Genomic DNA, 19,640 nt, shown 5'->3' with positions numbered 1-19,640 from the left:
TTGCCCTGCGACTGCGGATGTGGAAACCTGGCGGCAAAGTACTGGCATTTTGTGTTTTCTTTTGTGGCGAACAGGTCTATTTCTGGTTGTCCCCACAGCTGGAAGTATGGTTGGAGCACTGTGGGATGAAGCTCCCACTCGTGCATTTGTTGGCTGTGTCTGCTGAGCTGATCCGCTATTTGGTCGTTCTTGCCTGGGAGGTGCTCCGCCATGAGAAAAATGTTTCTCTGAATGGCCCACTTCCACATGCTTTGGGCTAGATGTGATAGCTGTGGAGAGTGTGTTCCTCCCTGTTTTTGTATGTAGTACATTGCTGTCATGTTGTCCGTCCGGATCAACTCAGTCTTGTTGCATAAATGTACTTTGAACGCTTTCATTGACAGAAAAATTGCCAACATCTCTAGTAGGTTGATGTGCAATTTCTTCTGTTGTGTTGTCCATTGTCCCTGCACTGTGTACTGAAGGACATGGGCTCCCCATCCTGTCTGGGATGCGTCCGTTGTCAACACTATTTGTGGTACAGGCTCTTGGAACAGTCGTCCTTTGCAAAGGTTTTGTGGGTTCCACCAATGCAGAGAGTTGTATGCACGACTGGTAACCAACACTAGGTCCTTTAATTGTCCGTGAGCCTGATTCCACTGTTGGGCTAAGAACTCCTGCAGCGGACGCATGTGTAGTCTCACGTGAGGGACTATGAAGATGCATGAGGCCATCATGCCTATGAGTTGCATAAACACTTGGGCAGAGAGCAAGTGTTGAGGCTTGAACTTTTGGATTAGCAACTGCGTACTGTTTATTCTTGCTGTGTTCGGGTATGCTGTCGCTGCTAGAGTATCTATTGTTGCTCCCAGGTACTGCTGTACATGGGACGGCTGAAGGTGAGATTATGGGTAGTTTAACGTGAAGCCGAGACTGTGTAGGAGGTGAATTGTTTGTGACATGTGGCTGGCACACTGCTGGGCTGACTTTGCTTCAATGAGCCAGTCGTCCAGGTACAGATAGACATGAATATGTTGTCTTCTTAGATGTGAAGCTACTGTCGCTAGGCATTTTGTGAACACCCTCGGAGCTGTTGTTACACCAAATGGAAGGACTTTGAATTGGTAATGTTGATTTTTGAGCGTGAACCTGAGATACTTCCTGTGAGCAGGATGTATCGGGATATGGAAATATGAGTCTTTGAGGTCCAAGTTTGCGAGGAAGTCTCCTTGCTGCAACAGTGGTAACACTTGTTGTAGAGTGAGCATATGAAAATGCTCTGATAAGATGTACTGATTTAGGGGCCTGAGGTCCAATATTGGTCTGAGAGACCTGTCCTTTTTGGGGATGAGGAAGTATAGTGAATATACCCATGTACCTTGATGTTCTAATGGTACTAGTTCTATTGCCCCTTTTTGCAGCATGCTGATGACCTCTTGCTGCAATAAGCTGAGGTGTTCTACAGACATAGGACAGTTTTTTGGTGGTATGTTGGGTGGTGTGGAGGTTAGCTCTAGGCAATAGCCATCCCGGATAATTTGCCTTACCCACTTGTCTGTAGTGATGTTTTGCCAGACTCGTAGGAACTGCTGTAATCGTCCCCTGACTGGTGTTGTATGGTCTGGGGGTAGCGCTAAGAAGTCACTGTTTTGTGTTGGTAGAGGATCTGGTGGTATTATTCCCTCGTCCTCTGCCTTTGTTGTTATTGCCGCGTTATCCACCTCTATTGTTTTTATTGTAGGTGGATTGCGTATTCCCTTTGTAGTTTGTGGTCTGCTGTGATGAGTTACCCCTTGCAGCACCTTTGTAATTGGAGCGACGAAAGGAGCCTCTATGTTGTTGGGACTGTAAGGCTCCCATAGATTTAGCGGTCTCAGTGTCTTTTTTCATCTTGTCCAGGATTGTATCTACCGCTGGACCAAATAAGTAGTCAGGATTGACTGGCTGGTTTAACAAAGTAGACTGGACTTCATTTTTAAAACCAGAAATGCGAAGCCACGCATGTCTCCTGATCATAACACTGGTGTTAACAGACCTGGCCGCTGTGTCTGCCACATCTAAGGCACATTTAAAGTAAGCGTTAGTGATTAGCTTTCCCTCCTGTACTAGTTCTTCAGCCTGTTCTTTGTAAGGTTCAGGTAAATGCTGGAGAAGTGTTTCTAAGGTATCATAGTGTGCCCTGTCATACCTAGCTAACAGGGCTTGCGTGTTAGATATTCTCCATATGTTAGCTGCTTGAGCGGCTACCCTTTTCCCTGATGCCTCAAAGATCTTTGATTCTTTGTCAGGGGGTGGAGCTTCTCCAGTTGTTTGGGAGTTTGCACATTTACGTGCATTGGATACCACTAAAGAATCCAAAGGCAGTTGTCCCTTAATATATGTGGGGTGTAGTGGCGCTGGCCTGTATTTCCTCTCTATTCTTGAGTTAATGACCCGTGTCCTAGTTGTGTCCTTAAATATGTCTCCTGCATGTTTAAGTACCCCTTTTAACATAGGTAGTGTTTTAACAGTCCTTTCTGATGTGGCAAAAGTGTCAAAGAGGAAATCTTCCTCCACAGGGTCTGCATGCATGTCCACATTGTGATAGAGGGCTGCCCTTTCGATTAGTGAATTAAAAGCAGCTGTGTCCTCTGCAGGAGAAGGCCTAGCAGGGTATGCAGATGTATCAGGAATGGGTTGAGAGTCACCAGGATGTACTGGGTCAACCCATGGTTGAGTGTGACTGTCTTGGTCAGTGTCTACTGGGTAACTGTATTCCTGATTATATTCCTCATCCACCTCTTCATCTGAGTGTGTGGGTGTATATGAGTATGGGTTAGGCCTAGTTGGCTGAATAGGCTCAAATAGAATAGGTGAAGTAGAACAGTCCCTTTTCTTTTTGAGTGGTATAGTGCAAGTCTCTTTCTCAGTCTCTGGTCTAATTTACCTTTTGTGGGGAGTGAGTTTCCTAGAATTAGGGTCAATGTAAAGTTTTGACTGTTCCTCTGATGCAGGGTCTGGATGCAAGATCTCCTGTTCAGCAGTTCTGGGAGTTTTGGCCAAAGTCTTTTGTTTGGTTTGGTTCGATGCCGCCTTTTGGGTCGACCGCCTTTGTTTTTGAGGAAGGTAGTAGGCCAAACTTAATCGGTCCGATGTCCCTTTGTGGTACTACAGTCTGTTTAGGTAGTGCCTGTTTTTTCGGAGCCGAAGTTTTTCCTGTCTCGACAGTTTTCGTCGGTTGGATTATGGATTTGTGCTTTTGTGTCCATTTTGGAACCCGTGGTTTCGGATCGATGCTTTTTGGTCTGGGGTCCATGGCCTTTTTCGGGTCGATTTTCTTCGGCTCGATAGCTTTCTTTTGCAGAGCCACTGGTTTGTCGGCTTTCTGTTCAACAACCTTTTTTGGATCGAGTCCCTTTTTTGTGTTTGCGACTGTCGACGCCGATTTTATCGGTTCAACGACCTTTTGTTTTGGAGTAGGTATAGGGGGGCTGGTCTTCGGCTCGACGACCCTTGTGTTTGACTCCGATGGTTCGACATGGTTTTGCCCGAAGACTGTATTGTCAATGAGTTTCTTCGGTCTCGACTCTGAAGGATCGACATAGTGTGGTCCAAAGACCGTGTAGTCAATTAGTTTCGGTTTTGTGTTTGGTTCCACAACTTTTGGTTTCGTTATCACCAATTTCGGAGTACGTTGATCCGATGGCTCTTTTGTAATATTCTTAGCCGAGCTGTATTGCGGGGCTATAGAATGTGTTTCGAGATCTTGGCTAAGGCCTTGTGGTGATTGTGAGAAGTTGGCCTGATATATAATGTTCACTATTCTAGTGATCACCTTGTATCAGTCCAAACAACCCTTATTGATGATTGGTTGTAAGTCAACCTTATAGACCAGCTATCCTAGTAGCATGGATACGAGCAGTCTAAGGCTAAGACTCTAGAGGGCGTGTTAAGCCAGCTGTTTTACCATCACATTACCCCTTGAACACCAAGTGAAAGGACACCACACAAGTTATCAAAAATAAAGTGTATTTATTTATAACAGGACTACCCTGGCTCTTTATGAGACAGGGAGCTAAGCACACAACAAAACTCTTAAAGAAATACTGAAAGTCGCACAATTTACACAAATGCCCGAGGGGCACGAAAAACCATATACACAAGAAGTGGAATGCGAAGTTACTAGCAGGTAAGTAATACTTTTCTAGACTGTAGAAACGCTAGGCCTACAATGCTGAACCCTTAGATTAGAAGCAGGAGGCCTAGGGACGCCGTGTGCAGAGTGGGAACTCTCACGCGTAATGCGGGAACAAGTCTATGGATACTAGCACTTTGCAAAGTTACTGTTCTCGGGCGAACCCGACTAGGTGGGTCGAAAACAAGGGTGGATCCGAACACTTAGGGTGTTGGACTATGCTGGAGCACCGGAGTACTCAGTTTACCTAGCCCAGGGGCTGCGGCTGCATAGGGTTCAAGTTGCGTCGGAAACCCTCGTTGAAGATCCAGGAGCCTGAAGAAAGAAGTTGCTGGCAGGCGGCCAGTGAAGAAGTTCGTGGTGATCCAAGCCTGGATCAGGGAAGAAGAAACCTGTAAGCAGAGGGGACCAAGTTCTGAATCACTAGCCAGTGATTTGAGTGGGCACCAGGACGGCACCGGACGAAGTCACCTCAGCCAGGTGAGTGGGCGCTGCTGGGCTCTGCAGTCTCTCGGACCAGGAGGCGTTGTCGGCGACCAGGATGGAGGTGCGAGCTGTCCCACGAAGGTACTTGCTGTCGACGTCTCTGGACCCAGGATTGGGGCAACAAGTCTTGGCAAATGCAAGGCCCACGCGGTGGACCTAAAATGGCGTCTTGAGTGGACCAGGAGGGTCCAGGGTACTTCTCTGAAGGAGGGAAGCAAGGGCCAGTCTGGAGCAACCAGACCAGCGGTGTTTGTCGTTAGAGTTCGTCGTCAGAGGGTCACTAGCCAACGGGCAAGTGACCTGGACAACGCGGTGAGCAGCAAAAAGCAGAAGGGCCCCACGCAGATCTCGTGGATGCAGGGGGGGCTGAACCTCGGTGCTGGAGCTGCTCAGGGTCGGGGCTTCTCTTACCCCAAAGCACTCAGTCGAGGGTCACTCGGTGGTCGTGCTGGACAAGCGTCGTGCAGTTCTGAAGATGGCCAGTCCCTCGAGGTCTCGTCGCACCCACGGATCACAGCTGGGCTGATGATGTAGGTTGAGGTCAGAGGTGCCAGGGAAGCCGGTTCTCGTCGTGCTGGAGCAGTCTTGATCCGGAGGAGAGACTGGCAACAAACCGCGATGCTTGGTTGGTGCCTGCTGCTGCAGGGTGACTACTCCTTTGTCACAAGGGAGAAATCTTAGGAAGAAGTCTTGAGTTCCTTTCGTGGAAAGTAGTTTCAGGATTCAAAGATGATCTGATTTGGAAGGGGGCCAGTTCCTACCTTTATCCTGCAAAAAGGGGCTGGCACTCGCCACTAAGTCCTGCCCTATGGGTGGGACTAGGAGGGGGGTGGTTACACCCCTCTCCTTTGGCGGGCTTTCCCCAGATCAGGGGCTGGAGTGCCCCTGGAACTGGTTCCAGCCGGCCTATGCACAGTGAGCACCGGGGTGCCACTTGCAGTCACCTTCCTCTAAAGCCCTGCCTACCTAGGATACACAAAATCCTGTCTGGGACGGTGCTGGCACCGCCCCTGACAGGAAACCCTTTGTCCAGGCCTCCTGGGCTGGGAGGACTCCCAGCAGCAGGAGGGCAGACTTGTGTCTCGGTGGCAGCATCCATTTTGTGGAGCTAAGCTCTGTCTGACTTTAACCGGGGTTACAGGTTACATACATGTCGTGTCCCTCTAGAAGGGTGGAATGCTAACCCCGTCGCCAGAATTGGCAAGGGGTTAGTATTCCAATTCGTATGACACCTTACTCGACATGTTTTGATAAAGCGATACCAGAGTTGGCATATAACCGCGAGGATTATAATGCACTTGAGAGTATATGGTATGCGTTATCATGGAACAGCTATTAGGACTTGGTTCCGCAAGCTGCAAACGGGCTCAGCTCATGCCAGAGCACCATTTCACATTATTCCAAGCATTCTGCCTTCAGGATTGTTAAGGCCTGCCATAGGAGTGACTGATAGGAATACATGTGTCCATTTTAGGGTTAGATATAGGTATACTATATCTAAAGCAAAGGGTGATTACACCACCTTGCCCCAGCTGTCGTGCAGCCAGTTGTGTCAGATTTGGATGGCCAGCCAGGGGTGGCATAATACATGCTGCAGCCCCTGGTAGGCCCTGGGTACACCTATGCCCTGGGTACCTAAGGTACACTGTACAGGGACTGATAAGGTGACTCAGTATCCAATTAGATATGTACCTAAGGTACATGGAATCCATTTTAACAGAGAAGCAGTGGGCCTGGGGTCCTGAATAGCAGGGCCGCAGGTCAACTAAGTCAGAAAATCAGCAAAACACCAGGCAAAAAGTTGGGGGCAACCATAGTCAGGGATCTACCTTCCTACAGTGATGCCTTGACCTGAGCCTGTGGAACCATGGAGGTATGGGTATGGGGCGTCGTACTCACGGTTGGCCCCGTTTCATCACCGGAGTCGTCCTCTACGGCTCCGATCCCTAGTTAGTCGTCCCCTACCTCGACGATGTCTTCTTCTTCGTCGATATAGTAGTTGGAGTCATGCTCCGAATATTGATCCGACTGTTGTTCATATTCTTCGACTTCGACAAGATCTTCTTCGTCGAAGATATTTTCCGGCTCTGGCGCTGGTTTCTGCATGATTAGCCTAGCGGCCCGTCGAGTCCGAAGTGTCTTTTTTGAACGAAATTGGGCACAGGCTAGCAGTCGGATTCATTATGTTCTGGAGATAAACACTTGTTACATACAGGGTGTTCATCGATGTGTGGGTATTTTGAGTTACAAAGAGGGCATCTTTTAATGGGGCTCCGTTCCATCGACGTCTGGTCGCGTGGCGTCGAGAAGGCCCGCGGCCCGATTCGACGTCCCAAGTAGAATAAAGTTTGTAAAGAAGCTGTCGGCACCGATTCGAAACAATACTGACGATACCGGAGGCCTTTAGGGCTTTAGAAAATGTCGTTTAGATTCCTAACTTCGAGTAATGGAAAGTACATCCGAACCCAATGGCGGAAAAAAACAATCTGAGGATGGAGAGGATGCCCCTGCGCACTGTAGTCCAGGGGATGAGCCACCTATCTCGTGATACTTCGAAGACTCTTCCAGGACAACAATGTGCAATCATCCGGACCCAACACTAGGCGGCGATCTATGCACAGATATGAATTCAGCAGCCCACATGCCTCGAACCTTATGTTTCATTCAGCGCATTTATATTGCACATTTACAGTTTTTGTATGGTCCTAAATTCATCTGAATCTGGACATACTAACTCCTTGACAAGGGTATTCTCCATTCTAGAACATTAGCACATCAGCCGTTGTGATAACTTACCTTATGGCATTTAATACCAGGCATTGGAAAAAGCCAATAGGTCTCGCCTATGTGAGATTTATTGGTTTTGCCATTTCTTTTTTGCCGTATTATACAGCAGCGCAGCATTAATGAATTTTTTTTAAAAAGCGCAAAATGCTGGCTGTCATACAGCTTTTTTACATTACTTCCAGCCATTTGATACATAGCTAAAGTAATTAGTAAAGCCAATAAATCTCAAATAGATCGGATATTTCCTTACATATAATATAATGCACCCTGCCTTGGGGCTGTAAGGCCTGCTGTAAGGGGGACTTCCATATAGTATATGCAATGGGCATGGCACACAACCAGTGGGCCAAGGCATGTTTTTTGAACGGATTGCACCATTTCACACATCCTGCAATACATTCACCCATGCCCTGGGTATCAGGGGTATCATTTTCCAGGGTCTTTCAAGGGTAATAAAGTCCTTGCCAATTGGGTTACAATTAACATGTGTATCGTTTTAGGGAAAGAGCATTGGCACTAGGGTCTTTTGTCAACATGATCTAATAAAAATCTTTTTTCATCACAAAGACAAAGATGTCACTAAACTAAAAGTGCTTATAGGAGTTCAAAACTCACCTTATAGAGAATCTGCATGGGCTTGGTGAGTTCAACATTCCTTAAAAAAGGTGCCAAGTACTTGAAGAGGTCAATCAACAGTTGGGCATACATTGGCCAACCCTGTTAGAAAAGTGAAGAACATGTTACAGTACAGACTTTCCCGCAACTCTGAATGAACATCTTGATCATTAACGGATTTTAGATATGCAATGCAGAAACCAAGGAAATCTATTTTCCAAATTGTTTTATTTACAAGTAAAGAATTAACAAGTTACTTGCCTTCAGTAATGTCTTACCTGGTAGAGACTATAAGCACAGATTCCAAACCTTTGAATTTACCCACGCTTCAGACTGGATCCAGTAGATTTTTTGTGAGCAGTACCCCTGCACACCGGTAGGTGGCGTCGGCAGGCGTTTTCCGCACCAGAAATGACATAGGCGTCACCTATATAGGAGCTACCTTGTGCATTGACGTCAGTTACTTTTCACCAGTTTCCATGGTAGTAGCGCAGAGCCATGAAGAGCACAGACACTGGTGTGTTCAAACTTGGGCCCCAAAAGGGATCAGCCTGATCCTAGAGATTTGTCAGCGGGGAGGATGGGTGGGCTCGTAAGGAATCAACGGCTAGATGGTCTTACCATAGGTAAGTAACTTGTTCATCTGATAGAGACTGATAGCCACAGATTACTTACCTTTGAATAGATACCCAGGCAATACCATCTGCAGTTGTGGGTCTGCGGACCATTTTAAATCAGTAAGTCCTTGCTCTTAAGGGGTCTGTAAGAAAGTGGCTCTGTATATACTGTTCCAAAGTAAGGTACAGTGTGCACAGAGTCCACAGTCCCCAGAGGTTTGGCAGAGGTTAAAGTTAGATATAACCTTACTCTCTAAAGTGGTAGCTTGGTCGAGCAGTAAGGCAGTGTCTGAGGACAGTGTAAATGATTTGTTGTACACATAGTCAGCAAATGGTCTCACACTCAAGAACTTAACTCTAGGCCAATTGTTTTGTATATAAAAATATATTGTTTATTTTAGAACCACAAGTAGGTATTGTACGAGTTACCTTCGGTAACGATGTATCTGGTAGAGACGATTCTAGCCGCAGATTCCTTCACATAGAATTATCCCCAGGCGTGAGACTGGATCCGGAAAAAACGTTGCCACAGCATCCTTGCGCGCCGGAGGGGCAGCATCACGCGACTCCGCCCAGGCGTCATCCGCGCACGTGAAGTCAGCGAGGTCACATAAGCCCCACCACGGCGCGCCTACGTCATTTTTCCTTGGAGAACTTTTCCGCACCACAAAGCAGAGCCATCAGACAAAACTGTGGAAGCATGGGAACAGTGTGCGAAACAGCAGAAAAATGGCAAAAAAGGAATGGTGACGAACACCATTGTCAATGTCGATGTCAAAGGTGTGAGAAGTTGGCCTGATACATGATGCTCACTAGTTCTAGTGATCACCTTGTATCAGTCCAAACAACCCTTATGGTGATAAGTTGTAAGTCAACCTTATAGACCAGCTATCCTAATGGTAGCATGGACAAAGCAGTCTTAGGCTAAACTCTTTTGGCATGTGAAGCCAGCTGTTTTACCACAATATAACCCCTTGAATACCAAGTGAAAGGACACCACACAGGTTGTTATGAAAATAAACAGTATATCTAGTAATAACAACACCTCTGAACTCTTTATGAGGTCAGAGGGCTAAGCACATGACAATCTCTTACGAAAAATACTACAAGTTGCACAAAATTACTATGCTGCCCTAGGGGCACGACAAACCATATGCTAAGTAAGTGGAATGTGAAAGTCGATAATACGAATGGAGCTGTCCAGAGGCTGTAGGATCGATGGGACCACGCTATACTAACTTCAGGTAAGTAATAGGAGGCCCACGGAACGCGTGTGCAGAGTGTGAACTCACACGCGAGATGCGTAACAATGTCTATGGACAGTACAGTTCAAGTTAAAGGTGAGTACGGACAATCCTGACTAGGTAGGACTAAAACGACTGTGGAACTGGACACTAGGACAGTTAAACTACCCTTGAGCACCGAAGAACAAGTTACTTACCTTCGGTAACGCTTTTTCTGGTAGATACTATATCTGCCTGTGGATTCCTCACCTTGTGATTCCTAACCTTGTGAATACCCCTTGCGTCAGCAACATTCGGAAATTCTTTTTTTCGTAGCCTCGCGCCGACGTGGACTCCTGACGTCATAGAGACACGACCTCGCTCGCGACTCCGCTGACGTCACCGACGCCTATAATAGGCCCACGCCGGCGTGATGACATCAGTTCCGCCCTTTTTTCCGTGCCATCGAGGCACACGGACGGACCAATGACAGTAGAAATATACAAGTATACATAGTACACAATACTCAAGGCAAAACACACAGTGTTAAGCAAAGGCAGGAAAGTAATTTAAACAATTCCTTGACCACAAAGAACAAGTTACTTACCTTCGGTAACGATATATCTGTAAGAAACAGTAGTTAGTATTAGATTCCTTACCTTAGAATATCCCCAGGCGTCAGTCTGGATCCGGAAACTTTTGCGTAGCAGTACCCCTGCGCGTCGGTAGGCGTCGTCTGCAGGCGTCCCCTGCGGCTCCGCGTCGTCGGCGTCGTGCGCCGTGATGACGTCGCTGGAGTATATAGACGCCGCCTCCGCGCGCTGAAGTCAGTTCTTTGCACACAGCTTTTCCGCGCCAGAACACGCAGAGCCATGTGAGAACTAACACTGGTGCCATTTGAAACTAGGTCCCTGAAAGGGATGTCCTTAACCCTAGGTATTAGTTCGCAGAACGGGTAGGATGGGAGGGGCGGTAAGGAATCTAATACTAACTACTGTTTCTTACAGATATATCGTTACCGAAGGTAAGTAACTTGTTCATCTGAAAGAAACAGGTTAGTATTAGATTCCTTACCTTAGAATAGATGCCCCAGCAATACCAACCCCGGTGGTGGGTCTGCGAACCAATACAATCCTACACCAGAAAATCCTGGAGGACCGATCGGCCAAAGAAGCCGTCCCTCCGGACTTGACTGTCCAGGCAGTAATGCCTCGCAAAGGTGTGCAGCGAGGCCCACGTAGCCGCCTGGCAAATGTCCTGCAAAGGGACTCCCCGGCCCAGGGCAGTAGTAGCCGCCGTGGCCCGAGTGGAATGGGCCCTCAGCCCAACAGGAGGCTCCTTCCGAGCCAAAGAGTAGCATGCTTTGATGCACAGGACGACCCACCGAGAGATGGTTCGTTTCTGTACTGCCCTTCCCTTCTTCTCACCCACGTAGCCAACAAACAGTTGGTCATCCACCCGGAACTGGCGTGTGCGATCCATGTAAAATGAAAGCGCACGTTTTGGGTCCAGACGATGGAGCCCCTCTTCATCCTTTGAAGGATGCGGAGGCGGGAAGAAGGAGGGCAAGGTGATGGACTGCCCGATGTGAAAAGCAGAAACTACTTTGGGCAGGAAAGAAGGCCTAGTCCTAAGAACCACCTTGTCAGGGTGGACGGACAAGAAAGGAGGTTTAACAGAAAGAGCCTGGAGCTCACTCACTCTCCTGGCAGAGGTGATGGCAACGAGGAAGGCCGTCTTTAAAGTGAGAAGACGGAGAGGACAGGAATGAAGCGGCTCAAAGGGAGCACACATTAAGAATGTCAGAACCAGGTTCAAGTCCCACTGAGGCATCACGAACGGAACAGGTGGATACATGTGCGTGATGCCTTTCAAGAATCTCAGTACAATAGGGGACTTGAATAAAGATGGCTGATCAGGTAGCCTTAAGAAGGCGGAAAGGGCAGAAAGGTAGCCCTTGATAGTGCCCAGAGCAGAGCCCTGCTGGGCAAGAGAAAGAAGGAAGAGGAGAACCTCGGAAAGGGGGGCAGAAAGGGGATCCACAGCCTTTGCTGTGCACCATGCCACAAATCTGTTCCACCGGCAGGTGTATACCGACTTTGTGGAGGGACGCCTGGCTGCCAGAATCGCATCACAGACTTCAGGAGGCAAGTCGAATGGCCTCAACTGTCGCCGCTCAATCTCCACGCATGGAGGTGGAGGCTGGACAGGTTCGGGTGGAGGACCGTCCCCTGCTGCTGCGACAGAAGGTCCTCCTGAAGGGGCAGATGGATCGAGGGACCGACTGACATGCTGAGTAGCTCGGGATACCAGTATCTTCGAGCCCAGTCCGGAGCCACAAGGATAACTTGGGCCCGGTCGCGCCTGATCTTCTTTAGCACTCTGGGCAGAAGTGGTATAGGCGGAAAGGCGTACAACAGACCGCAACTCCACTCGCGCCGAAAGGCGTCGCCGAGCGAGTGCCGTCTTGGAAACTCCAACGCGCAGAACTGATGACATTGCGCGTTCTCTTCTGTGGCGAATAGATCTAACCAAGGCTCTCCCCATTGCTGAAAGAGGCCGTTCGCCACTGCCGAGTTCAGACGCCATTCGTGATCCACCGAGCACCGACGGCTGAGTTCGTCCGCCCTGGCGTTCAGAGAACCTGCCAGGTGTTGAACCGTCAGAGTCACGCCCTGACGTTCCAGCCATTGCCAGAGGCGCAGAGCCTCCTGGCAAAGGGTCCACAACCCCACACCGCCCTGTTTGTTGAAGTACCACATGGCGGTGGTGTTGTCCGTGAACACCTGCACTACACTCCCGTTGACAAAGGGGAGGAATGCCTTCAGTGCTAGGCGAATCGCCCGCAGCTCCAACATGTTGATATGGAGCCGAGACTCCGCCGGAGACCAGATGCCTCTGATCTCCGCCTCTCCCAAGTGGCCTCCCCAGCCCTGGAGGGACGCGTCCGTCACAACTACGTGCTCCGGTTGGGGAAGGGAGAGGGATCTGCCTCTGACCCAATCGCGGTCCGTAAGCCACCACTGCAACTGTCTCGCAGTGCCCTCCGAGATCAGGACATGGTCGGATAGGTTGCCTTGATGCTGGGCCCACTGAAACTTCAGGTCCCACTGCAGAGCCCGCATCCGCCACCTGGCGTGATGCACCAGAAGGATGCAGGAGGCCATCAGCCCCAGAAGCCGCAGCGTCAACCTGACCGAGACCCGGGATAACGGCTGAAAGATGGGAATCAGAGCCTGAATATCCCGGACCCGCCGTTTCGGAGGATAAACCCGAAACTGCGCCGAATCGAGAACCGCTCCGATGAAAAGGAGCTTTTGAGAGGGACACAGGTGTGATTTCGGCACATTGATGAAAACCCCAGCTCGTGCAGGAGGTCTGCCGTCATCTGAAGGTGGTGGACGACTGTCTGGGGCGAGCCCGCCTTCAACAACCAGTCGTCGAGGTAGGGGAAGACTGAAACCCCTAACCGGCGCAGATGAGCTGCGACCACCACCATCACTTTCGTGAACACCCGTGGGGCGCTGGTAAGGCCGAATGGGAGCATGATAAACTGAAAGTGCTCGTGGCCTACCGTGAACCGCAGGTAACGCCGGTGGGCCGACAGGACGGGGATGTGAAAATACGCATCCTGCAAGTCCAACGTTACCATCCACTCTTGTGGGTCTAGAGCAGCCAAGACCTGAGCCAAAGTCAACATATTGAACTTCTCCTTCCGGAGGAAGCCGTTGACGTTCCGTAGGTCCAAGATAGGACGCAGGCCCCCTTTGTCCTTCTTGGGTACCAGAAAGTAGTGGGAGTAGCAACCACACCCTACTTCTGGCCCAGGAACGCGCTCGATGGCCCCCTTGGCCAAGAGGGCCGTAACTTCCCCCTGCAGAAGTGTCAAGTGGTCCCCCGACACACGGTGGTTCTGCGGTGGCATGGCTGGAGGAGTGGACTCGAAGGGGAGGGAGCCCTTCGGACGAGCTGCAGCACCCACCTGTCCGACGTAATCGTGCGCCAGCGGGAGTGGTGATGGCGAACCCTGCCACCCACTGGCGTCACATGGGCCCGAAAGCTCGGACTAGGAAGATTTGGAGGCTGCTGCGGGGGGAGGTGTGGACTGACCTCGCCGCTGGCCCCTACCGCCACCCCGGCGGAATCCACGGCCGCCACCGCGCTGAGGAGCGTTCTGCGGCGCGTGGCTGGCAGCACGTGTGGGACCGCCCCTTCCGTGGCCACGAAAGGGGCGAAACGAACCCGTCTGCTGGTGCTGGGTCGAAAGACCCAAGGACTTGGCCGTGACCCTGGAGTCCTTGAAGCGCTCAAGCGCGTTGTCCGCTTTGTCACCGAACAGGCGACTGCCATCGAAAGGCATGTCCATGAGGGCATTCTGGACATCCGGCGAGAAGTTGGCGGATCTCAGCCAAGCATGGCGACGAATCGCCACTGTCGTGGACATAGCCCGTCCCAGCGAGTCGGTCGTGTCAAGACCACACCGTATGGAATACCTCGCCGCGTCCCGGCCTTCAACCAAGGCCTGGTTGAGCTTGTCCCGCACCTCCTGCGGGCATTGCGGCAGACACTCCGCGACCGTATCCCACAGAGAGTGGGTGTAGCGGCCCAAGAGGCATGCGGTATTGCAAGACCGCAGTCCTGCACTCAAAGACGAAAAGACCTTCTTGCCAAATTGGTCGTATCGCTTAGATTCCCGATCGGGCGGGGCCGACGGGAACGCGGACTGGGAAGTGGAGGCTTGGATCACCAGACTCTCCGGGGAGGGATGGGTGGAGAGGAAGGCAGGGTCGTCCGAACACGGACGGTGACGCCTGGCAACGTTTCGGTCAACCGGTGAACCAGAAGCGGGCCTGGACCAGGTGCCCAAGAGGACATCCGTCAGGGCCTCATTAAACGGCAGCAGAGGCTCCTGTGGGCATGACTGCGGTTTAAATACTTCGGTGAGGATGTTAGGCTTCACCTTAGCGACGGGGAGCTCAAGGCTCAAGGCCTTGGCAGCCCTCATCAGTACCACCGAATAGGCAGCCCCAGCCTCCGACGCCACAGGGGAAGGCGAGACAAACCCAGGGTTGGGCGACTCGTCCAGACCACTGGCATCACCTAAGTCACCCACCCAGTCCACGTCGTACTGGCATGCACGTGACAAAGGGTCCTCAGACCCCTCCCAACCCTCTCCATAATCGTCCTCATCGCCATAGTTCGAGTCGACGATATAGACCGGCTCCTCGGAGCCAATGGCCCCCAACGGCGCCGGACTCGGCGTCGGACGATGCCGGTCCGACTCACGTCAGGAGTCAGAGAGGGAACGGGGGTGGCGCCGCGCGGCGCCGGAGCCCCGACGCCGGCCGGAACCGACGGCGGAGTTACGGCGCCGCGCGGAGGCGGCACCACGGGTTGCCCCAATGGAATCTGCGCCGGAGAGGCCGGTGGACCAGCCGGCGTCGACCCTGAAGGGCCCAGCGGCGCCGGGGCCGCCGTCGGGGCCGGAGCACCCGGCGGCGTCGGGGCAGGTGCACCCGAACCGCTCGGGCCCCCAGACGGGACCGACGGACCCGCAGGCCCCGCCGGAGGAGACATCGCCCTCATAGCCATGAGGAACTCCTCAATCTCCTCGCGCGACGCGCCTTCCCCAGGGACCGACGGGTATGGGGCAGACGGCGTCGGCGACCCACGCGGGGCCCCGGCCGCATCACGCGGGCGTCGGGGGTACGATGACGACGCCCCGACTTCTTATGTCGCTTACCTGATGAACCGGAGGAATGGTGGCGACTCCTGGAGCGCTCATGGCGGCTCCGCGATCGTTCTCTCGACCGCTCCCTCAACCTCCGACCGGACCGGGACCGCTCTCGACGCGGGGCCGACACTCGGAGCTCGAGCAGCTTGCGGGACCGCTCCCGCCTAGCTTTACTTGTCAAGGCCCGGCAGTCGACGCAGGACTCCACGTCGTGGTCCGCGCCCAGACACCGGAGGCAGAGTCGATGGTGGTCGGTAACCGACATCATGCGGTCGCACCCGTCGCAACTCTTAAAACCGGGCATCCTACCGGCACCTGAAGAAAGAGTTAGGTAACAAAAAACTTGGTCAAAAGACCGGAGTACTGCTCTTCGGATCTGCGCTAACTGGCGCGGAAAAAAGAAGAACTGACGTCAGCGCGCGGAGGCGGCGTCTATATACTCCAGCGACGTCATCACGGCGCACGACGCGGAGCCGCAGGGGACGCCTGCAGACGATGCCTACCGACGCGCAGGGGTACTGCTACGCAAAAGTTTCCGGATCCAGACTGACGCCTGGGGATATTCTAAGGTAAGGAATCTAATACTAACCTGTTTCTTTCAGATATATAAATACATTACATTACAGTAACTCTGGCATAGAAGAGTGGACAACGGGGAGGCGGGTGGGTCAGTGAGGAATCCACAGGCAGATATAGTATCTACCAGAAAAAGCGTTACCGAAGGTAAGTAACTTGTTCTTCTGATAGATACATCTGCCGTGTGGATTCCTCACCTTGTGAATAGAGTCCCACAGCAGTCCCCACTCCCGGAGGAGGGTGTCCACTCTTCTAAACCAGGAAATCCTGAAGGACAGAGCGCGCAAAGTGACCCTCCCTCCTCACTTCGGAATCCAAGCAGTAATGCTTCGCGAAAGTGTGGAGGGAAGACCAAGTTGCCGCTCTACAAATATCCTCAACAGGCACACCTCTAGCCAATGCTGAGGTCGAAGACTTAGCACTAGTTGAATGAGCCCTTATACCCTCTGGTGGTTCCTTACCGGCCAAAGAGTTGCAGATCTTTATGCAGAGGACAATCCATCTCGATAAAGTTCTCCTATGGACCGCCCTTCCTTTCTTGCAGCCAGCAAATCCAACGAAGAGCTGGTCTTCCAAGCGAAAGTCCTTGGATCTGTCCAAGTAAAAGGACACCGCCCTCTTAGGGTCCAGACGGTGCAGTCTCTCTTCCTCCTTAGAAGGGTGAGGGGGAGGATAGAAGGTAGGAAGGGTAATGGACTGTCCTAGATGGAAGGGAGTTACCACCTTAGGCAGAAAAGCAGCCCTGGTCCTAAGAACCATTCGATCAGCATGAATGGTCAGGAAAGGGGGCTTGGAACTAAGAGCTTGAAGCTCACTAACCCTCCTTGCCGAGGTTATTGCAACCAGGAAGACTGTCTTAAAGGTAAGAAGCCTCATGGGACATTTATGGAGAGGCTCAAAGGGAGCACCCATCAAAAAAGTCAATACAAGATTCAAATCCCACTGAGGTACCATAAAAGGTGAAGGAGGGAACTTATTAGTAAGACCCTTCAAAAACCTTAAGACCACAGGAGACTTAAAAAGAGAAGGCTGGTCAGGCAAACAGAAAATGCCGACAACGCCGAAAGGTAACCCTTCACCGTGGCAACCGCAAGCCCCTGCTGCGCCAGAGAAAGGGCAAACTGGAGAACAGACAAATGGGCCTTCACCCCCACACCACGAGACAAATTTCGCCCATCTATAAGAATAGATGGACTTAGTGGAATCACGCCTGGCTGACAGGATGACATCCACAACGTCAGGCGGGAGGGAAAAGGAAATCAGGTTTCCCCGTTCAATCTCCAGGCATGAAGGTGCAATGTCTGGAGGTGTAGAACCTGCCCCTCCATCTGAGAGAGGAGGTCTGCCCTGAGAGGGAGACGGAGCGGAGGGTGAGAGGAGAGGGGGAGTAGATCTGTATACCACACCCTTCTTGGCCAATCCGGGGTGACCAATATGACTTGGGCCCGGTCTTGGCGAATCTTCCTCAGAACCCGAGGAATCAAAGGTATGGGTGGAAACGCGTAAAGGAGTTGACCTCTCCAACTCAACTGAAACGCATCCCCCAAGGCTCCTTGCATCGGATACTGGAGACTGCAGAATGACAGACAGTGCGCATTCTCTTGAGTGGCGAACAGGTCCACCCGAGGAGTCCCCCACATCTGAAAGATGTCGTGAACCACCTCCGGGTGAAGCCTCCACTCGTGGTCGGCAGAGAACTGCCGACTGAGACTGTCTGCACGAACGTTCAACACTCCGGCCAGATGATTCGCCATCAGACAAATCCGATGGTCCTGAACCCAGGACCAGAGACGCAGAGCCTCTCTGCAGAGACAATGCGACCCTACCCCTCCCTGCTTGTTGATGTACCACATCGCGGTCGTGTTGTCCGTCAGGACTTGAACCGACTGACCGCGAAGGGAAGGGAGGAAGGCCTTGAGCGCCAAACGAATCGCCCGCAATTCTAGAAGGTTGATGTGAAGCAACCTTTCCTCTGGAGACCAAAGGCCCTTGACCTCCAGATCCCCCAGATGAGCACCCCACCCGAGAGTGGATGCATCCGTTATCACTGTGGCCACCGATTGAGGCAATTGAAAAGGCTTTCCTTGTGACAGATTGCCTTCCACGCCCCACCAAGACAGATCCGCTGCAGCCTCTCTGGAGATCCTCACTGACTCCCTGAGATCTCCGTTGTGCTGATACCACTGCCTGCGGAGGCACCACTGGAGCGCCCTCATGTGCCAGCGTGCATGGTTGACCAACAGAATGCATGAAGCCATCAGACCGAGCAGGCGAAGGACCTTCAGGACTGGAACAACCGCTCCACTGTAAAATAAAGGAATCATCTCCTGTATGTCGTGAATCCTTTAAGGGGGAGGGAATGCACGTCATACGGTTGTGTCCAGTACGGCACCTATGAACAGGTTGCACTGGGAGGGCACCAGGTGAGACTTGGGCACATTTATCGAAAAACCCAACCTGTACAACAACTGGGTTGTCTCTCGCAGATGATGGAGCACTCTCTCTGACGACTCCGCCTTGATCAGCCAGTCGTCCAAATAAGGGAATACTGGAATCCCTGATCTCCTGAGATGCGCCGCCACCACTACCATCACCTTGGTGAAGACTCGAGGCGCAGTAGTAAGTCCAAACGGAAGGACCGCAAACTGGTAGTGCTGCGATCCCACCGTAAAACGGAGATACCTCCTGTGCGACTTCAGGATTGGAATATGAAAGTAAGCATCCTGCAAGTCGAGCGACACCATCCAGTCTTCTTCTTGCAGCGCCTGAAGAACCTGAGCAAGGGTGAGCATCTTGAATTTCTCCTGCTTCAGATAGAGAATCAAGATCCTGAGATCCAGGATTGGACGAAGTCTGCCATCCTTCTTCGGAATCAGGAAATACCGGGAGTAGCATCCCTGACCCCTTTCCTGCTCTGGGACCACCTCTATCGCACCCTTTCTTATCAGAGTCAACACTTCCTCCTGCAGAAGAGACAGATGTTCCTCGGAGCAATACCCTTGGCAAGGAGGGAAATTGGGAGGGAATTCCCGAAAGGGAAGGGCATACCCATTTTCTACAAGATTGAGAACCCAAAGATCTGATGTAACCGATTCCCAATCCTGTAGAAAATGGGTAAGCCGGCCCCCAACCGGACCCACATGATCCTGAATGTCGGATCTAGGGCTGCTTCTCAGGGGCAGGGGGGTTGGAGGAAGTGGAGGAGGAAGAGGCCTGACGTCCACGGGGACGTGCTCTCTGCTTTCCCCTATATGTCCTATACAAGGAGTTTTGCTGCTGCTGTTCGCCTTGCCGAAAATTCCGAAAGGAAGAGCGACCAAAACCCCTGAATCTTCTGCCAGTTGAAGAGCCTCTCATCTGAAGACCCAAAGATTTAGCAGTCGCTCTGCTATCCTTAAACCTCTCAAGGGCCGCATCAGCCTTCTTCCCAAAGAGGCCTGAACCATCGA

The 19,640-nt window shown here is 51.6% G+C and overlaps 1 protein-coding gene across 7 annotated transcripts in view; it reads right to left on the bottom strand.

Moving 5' to 3' along the window:
• Positions 1-19,640, bottom strand: part of CNOT1 (CCR4-NOT transcription complex subunit 1) — a 1,826,813-nt gene that overhangs the window by 248,095 nt on the left and 1,559,078 nt on the right. For all 7 annotated transcript variants that reach the window (XM_078668607.1, XM_078668606.1, XM_078668608.1 and 4 more), the window contains one exon: positions 8,042-8,143. In XM_078668607.1, the coding sequence (XP_078524733.1) occupies positions 8,042-8,143 (102 nt within the window). The remainder of the gene's footprint in view (positions 1-8,041; positions 8,144-19,640) is intronic.

Source organism: Lissotriton helveticus, chromosome 12 (genome assembly GCF_964261635.1).
Source record: "Lissotriton helveticus chromosome 12, aLisHel1.1, whole genome shotgun sequence".
Lineage (NCBI taxonomy): Eukaryota > Metazoa > Chordata > Amphibia > Caudata > Salamandridae > Lissotriton > Lissotriton helveticus.
This window is presented reverse-complemented; position numbering and strand designations above follow the sequence as displayed.